Source organism: Thunnus thynnus, chromosome 9 (assembly GCF_963924715.1).
Source record: "Thunnus thynnus chromosome 9, fThuThy2.1, whole genome shotgun sequence".
In the NCBI taxonomy this organism is placed as follows: domain Eukaryota; kingdom Metazoa; phylum Chordata; class Actinopteri; order Scombriformes; family Scombridae; genus Thunnus; species Thunnus thynnus.
In genome coordinates, this window is record NC_089525.1 from 35,360,662 (window position 1) to 35,367,566 (window position 6,905).

Below are 6,905 nucleotides of genomic sequence, written 5' to 3' on the forward strand. Positions count from 1 at the left end.
TTCGACGCCTTTTCAAGTACAAATCAGCAAACACATTATTATTGATCAGACTGTGAGCTACAGTCACGTCTCTGTGTCTTTGATCTATTTATGTTTTAAATCTTTTACGATACTTTTCATCTTCAGTCGCTGCTTCCTGTGTTTGTCCGTCAAATTAAATCTGAACAAATATATTTAAAACGTAGCTGCAGCCTGATACACAGTCAGATTCCACTTTATCATCATTAAGGAAATGTAAGTCTGGTAAATGATGAATTAATGGACGACACTGAATAAAACTTTATTGACACGTTTCCCGCTCTGACTCAGACTCTGTCCACATACATTAATATCTCTACGTCCACTGGATTAAAATCGAGGCTCAGCCTTTCATTTACCTGTTGCCATGGCGACCCGTAGTATCGGAGCTCCATTAATGATGGCTTTTTTCATTCATCACATGTGAGTTTAACTCTATTCAGAGTTGATTGAACTGACTCTGATCAGCTGTTCTGGAATCTCTGGGTCATTAACTAACTCTTAAGTTACCATGGTAACGGACCCTGAGTTTAAGTCACCTCTCTCTCTGGAACTGAAAACCCTGCGTTTCCTTCATCTCAAGGTGAACAAACTCAGAGTTTTCACTAGTCCTGGTTTCTGAGAGTTTAGTTGTTACCTGCTCACAGTTTCTGCAGTGATGTTTCCTGATTTGCATGCTGAACTCCTCTGAACAGAAGCTACAAGATTCAACCGGACGATCTGCAGAAAAAACATCAATTTACAACACAGATCCACCTGCAGCTCACCTGAACACACACAGACTCAGGTGGTTGAATATATTCTCCCTGATCTTCTCACCTGTCCTCTTACTGCAGGAGGTGGACTCAAACACCTTCTTCAGGATGAAGCTCAAATCAGCAGCACAGTCAGTCTGCTCACCTGATACACCTGGACAGGTGGAGACAGGTGGAGACAGGTGAGGACAGGTGGAGACAGGTGGAGACAGGTGAGGACAGGTGAGGACAGGTGGAGACAAAGAGGACAAATAGAGAACAGGAGAGGACAGGTGGAGACAGGTGAGGACAGGTGAGGACAAGTGGAGACAGGTGAGGACAGGTGGAGACAAGTGAGGACAGGTGGAGACAAGTGAGGACAGGTGGAGACAGGTGAGGACAGGTGAGGACAAGTGGAGACAGGTGAGGACAGGTGAGTACAGGTGAGGACAGGTGGAGACAGGTGGAGACAAGTGAGTACAGGTGAGGACAGGTGGAGACAGAGAGGACAGGTGGAGACAGAGAGGACAGGTGAGGACAGGTGGAGACAGAGAGGACAGGTGAGGACAGGTGGAGACAGAGAGGACAGGTGGAGACAGGTGAGGACAGGTGGAGACGGGTGGAGACAGAAAGGACAGGTGGAGACAGAGAGGACAGGTGGAGACAGGTGGAGACAGAAAGGACAGATGAGGACAGGTGGAGACAGAAAGGACAGGTAGAGACAGGTGGAGACAGAGAGGACAGATGAGGACAGGTGGAGACAGGTGGAGACAGAAAGGACAGATGAGGACAGGTGGAGACAGGTGGAGACAGAAAGGACAGATGAGGACAGGTGGAGACAGGTGGAGACAGAGAGGACAGGTGGAGACAGGTGGAGACAGAGAGGACAGGTGGAGACAGAAAGGACAGATGAGGACAGGTGGAGACAGGTGGAGACAGGTGGAGACAGAGAGGACAGGTGGAGACAGGTGAGGACAGGTGGAGACAGGTGGAGACAGAAAGGACAGGTGGAGACAGAGAGGACAGATGAGGACAGGTGCTCTCACCTGAGATCATCACACAGAGCTGCTGCAGGTGATCATCACTGTTGTTGCCATGGAAACAAGTGTGGAAGTTGTGGCCTTCCTGTTTCTGTTTCTTGCTCAGTTCAGCCTCGAGGAAACAAAGGTCCAGACAGGAGAGTGAGAGTGTGAAACATTGAGCTTGAACACTCAGGTGAAGCTGCAGAACATGTTAACGTGTCCTGAAAGCAGCTGAAGTTTCAGGTAATGAGATAACTGTCAGTGGGAGTGAAGTTTAAATATTTTAAAGTTGAATAGTAAATAGTTTGTTTTATCATTTAGGGATCAATGAGTGTAAAGTAAAACTTGAACTCTATGAATTTAAGATTTCTTCAGAGTGGTTGCTGATTGGCTGCTGGTCACATGAGAGGCAGATCAGAAACAGTCAGGGACAGTTTTAGGTGAACAGACGTGATTGAGTCATCTCACCTGAGTGCCAGCTGTGATCCTCCACTGACTCAGACTGGGGTAGAGCCCGGAGCTTTCACCCAGCTGTAGAGCTCTTACTCTGGGTAAACTCTCCTCACTGTCCCCCTCTGTCTCCTGGTCAACTGTCTCCTGGGTGTCTGTCTCCTTGACGTCTGTCTCCTGGGTGTCTGTCTCCTTGACGTCTGTCTCCTTGGTGTCTGTCTCCTGGTCAACTGTCTGCTTGGTGTCTGTCTCCTGGGTGTCTGTCTCCTTGACGTCTGTCTCCTTGGTGTCTGTCTCCTGGTCAACTGTCTGCTTGGTGTCTGTCTCCTGGGTGTCTGTCTCCTTGACGTCTGTCTCCTGGGTGTCTGTCTCCTTGACGTCTGTCTCCTGGGTGTCTGTCTCCTGGGTGTCTGTCTCCTGGGCAACTGTCCTCTGAGACAGTGCAGTTGATCCCTGGTGGTGTTTGTTGAATGAAGAAACTGTCTGAACATCTTCTTCATATGGAGGAGCGCTGGGACACCTGACAGGGGGATGAAGATCAGTGAAAACTGCTGATAGCTCAGGTATGTCTGTGTGACTCAGTTTGATATTTAAAAGTGTTTCAATGTTTTAGTTGTTTGCTATGAAAATAACTTCAGTGCAACAGACCAATAATCAATAATCAGTCTTCTTCAGCTTTATATCAGAGCTGTTATCACTCATGTTTTAATCTTTTATTTCTGATTCTTTGTTTTTATCCCTTTTATTTAATTTTTTTGCAAAATACACATTTTTAAAAGTTTGACACTTTAATACTGATAACAGTCAGCTGATCATCTGAGTGTTTTAAGTGTAAAATAACATACCTGGAACACTTGCAGGGAGTCAGCTGACAGCAGCTCCAGCTGTCCAAACACAGCAGCTCCGAATCTCCGTCCTCACCTGTCTCCCCCTCCCCCTCCTCCTCCTCCTCTTCCTCACCCTCCCCCTCCCCTCTGGAACAGGCGGGGGGGCGGCAGCTGGTTTTGCTTCTCTGCAGAGCTGCTTCCACCCAGAGGCGTGACAGAGCGGAGGGAGTCGATGAGAAAGGGGGGGACCTCCAGCTTCTCCTCCCCAACAGAGGGGAGCAGGGCAGGGAGCAGGGGAGACGCCTCCGCCCCCCCCCTGCACCTGGAGAGGACGGGAGGGACGAGCTGTCTCTCATTTTCACAAAAGGTCGGACGGGAAGTCGAGGAGAACATGCTGATGTTTCTGAGGCTCCGCCCCTGGCAGGTCTGACACTGATGATGTCACAGGGGGCAGGATGAAGGTGTGCTTCCTGTGAGGGCGGAGTCTGCAGCAGCTCCCTGACAACAATAAACAAACTTGTGTATTTCAGGTGTTGGGCCTTGGCTACAGGTTTGGCTACAGTCAAGTACAGCTCCTTGCCCAAATTTGAGATCATCAGTGGAAAAAGGGACGAGCTGACATCTTCCGGTCACTATATTTACCACCACCGGCCACAGGAGGGCGCACAAATCAACATATGAAAGGAGCCTTGCATAGATAAACATATGATATTAACCTGTTTCCCTGTTTTAATTTGGGTTATTAATTGCTTTAGCTAAATTCGATTTGAACCACACTGCACTTGTTTGTAAGTACAGCTAGATATCTACTCCTGTGGCAGACTAGTTGTGTTGACTCTAAAGGATTTTGGATTGTCTAAGATTATGCTGAAATTAATATTGCACAATTATGAATAATTGCCAACAATACTCTGCCTCACACGGGGCACCATTTTGTTGGGCCTTGGCTACAAGTTTGGCTATCGGCAATAATTACTGATTATTAAAGATAATAATTAATGATTAAAATCGATAGAGATTATTAATAATAATTAAAAATAACAGGGCACCACCCTTGGGTCAGCCAAATTCAGTCTTCAAATTTACTAAGCTATCAATTTGGAACTCTGATTAATAGTTAACTTATTAACTATAAACAACATCACCATATCAATAGGTGATCTCACAGCAACACACAGCATATTGACAAGAAGGCAAACCCAGCTACATACGCCTTAAAGGAAGCAGCAGAAAATGAGGAGCAGGAGTGATTGAACCGCACCAAGAGTGACAGTTCTCAAGGTTGACAAAACCAAAAGGAAAATACAAAACAAATGTAAGCCAGAGTATTGAAGTTGCCTAACACAGAGGCCCCGTTTGTCACATTAGCTGGAGGCAAACTATTTAACTGGTCTTTTCGCATGCTTATCAGCCTGTGGAAGTGGACGTGGATTCAGAGGAACACCTGCACAGCTGCCACCATCTGTCACATGGGGATCAGTCCCTCTTCAGTAGCTGATATCTCCAGTCATATTATTTCTGTCTACTGTGCTGCACTGTTGGAATTAGCTTTAATAAATCATTGACCGATATCATACAGTCCTGGTCAGATCCTCCACTGCAGGTCTGTCAACACTCAACAATCAGTAAGAAAGATCTGCAGGTTTTAAAGGTTTTATGACATCATCACCTGGGGAAAAACAGCAGAGAATCCAGCCTCTGGGGGGCGGGGCTCAGTGTCTCCAGGGTAACGGTGACATCATCACAGACCTGACAAGTCTTCGCTGAGGTCAAAGGTCGAATAACAGTTTCTACATCCTGATTGAGAGAGACCACAGAGAGATACACTGATCAATAATATTTACTCATTAACTACACACAATACATATTAATTAATATTAAGTAACATTAGTTAATATTAACTAATAATGACAAACAATAACTAATAATAACTAACAGTCCACAGAGACACACTGATAAATATGATTAACTCATGAACTCATATTAACTAATAATATAATCAACAACTAATAAGAGACAGAGTCCACAGAGACAGTATGACAGTGCTACTGGTCATACTGCCAGACCAGTAATAAGAAATTATAACCAAAGTTAACCAGTAACAAGTAATAACCAGTACTACTGGTCATACTGCCAGACCAGTAATAAGAAATATAACCAAAGTTAACCAGTAACAAGTAAAAACCAGTACTACTGGTCATACTGCCAGACCAGTAATAAGAAATTATAACCAAAGTTAACCAGTAACAAGTAATAACCAGTACTACTGGTCATACTGCCAGACCAGTAATAAGAAATATAACCAAAGTTAACCAGTAACAAGTAATAACCAGTACTAGCTGTTCAGGAGATGTGATGATATTAAATTACATACTATATTTGATTATGTTACATTATATTTGATTATATTACATTATATTTGATTATATTACATTATATTTGATTATGTTACATTATATTTGATTATATTACATTATATTTGATTATGTTACATTATATTTGATTATGTTACATTATATTTGATTATATTACATTATATTTGATTATGTTACATTATATTTGATTATGTTACATTATATTTGATTATATTACATTATATTTGATTATGTTACATTATATTTGATTATATTACACTATATTTGATTATATTACATTATATTTGATTATGTTACATTATATTTGATTATATTACATTATATTTGATTATGTTACATTATATTTGATTATGTTACATTATATTTGATTATATTACATTATATTTGATTATGTTACATTATATTTGATTATATTACATTATATTTGATTATATTACATTATATATTATGATGCTATCATTTGTCCAGCTGTTTAACAGGGTTACGTCATTCTCACTACATGGACACAAGTTTGTTTCCTCGTACTTTTGTCTGAGCTCATTAGTTTCAAGAAAGTGAAATCAAAATTAGATTTTAGATCAAAATTAATTAATTCACACATGAATATGACTGAATAAAATATTTTATTAATGATTATCTGCTCAGTTTTCTTAAAAAATTATATATTTACACTTAAATGGTCTAAATGTTTTAATTTAATTCATTTTAATGAACCAAACTGAAGAAAAAGTAGATGGATAGTAAATGGACTGCATTTATGCCATTAACACACTCACTCATTCATTCACACTCACTCACTCATTCACACTCACTCACTCACTCATTCATTCACACACACTCACTCACTCACTCATTCATTCACACTCACTCATTCACACTCACTCATTCATTCACACTCACTCACTCATTCACACTCACTCACTCACTCACACACACACACTCACTCATTCACACACACACACTCACTCACTCACACTCACTCACTCACACTCACTCACTCACTCATTCACACTCACTCACTCACTCACTCATTCACACTCACTCACTCAGTCATTCACACACACACACACACACACTCACTCACACTCACTCACTCACTCATTCACACTAATTCATTCACACTCACTTAATCATTCACACTCACTCATTCACACACACACACTCACTCACTCATTCACACTCACTCAGTCATGTGAGCCCACCGGGGTCTCCGTGGAGACGGTGCAGGGAGAGAAAGCAGGACCGCTGACCAGGTTGAGGAAACAACCACACAAACCATCTTCCTCTCTAACGCCACCATCACTCCCATAATGGACTCGCTGGAGCCGCCGTTTGCTGCAAACAGTTTCACCCAAAATTGTTGTGTGACGATAATAACAGAAACCTGCTTCAGCCGTCGATCCCCGACACTGCAGTACAGCTAGCAGGCTGCACGATCCACCGCCAAGGAACAGACCAGAAACAAAGACTCCGGTGAGA

General features: G+C 42.6%; 1 protein-coding gene across 1 annotated transcript; it reads right to left on the bottom strand.

The window, feature by feature from the left end:
• Window positions 1–553: 553 nt before the first annotated feature.
• Window positions 554–3,647, bottom strand: smtnl1 (smoothelin-like 1). Its single transcript, XM_067598331.1, has 5 exons — window positions 3,070–3,647; window positions 2,243–2,744; window positions 1,799–1,904; window positions 838–927; window positions 554–738 (listed from the first exon to the last, which is right to left on the bottom strand). Exons 1-5 carry the CDS (start codon window positions 3,645–3,647, stop codon window positions 554–556), a joined length of 1,461 nt encoding a protein of 486 aa, XP_067454432.1.
• Window positions 3,648–6,905: the final 3,258 nt, after the last annotated feature.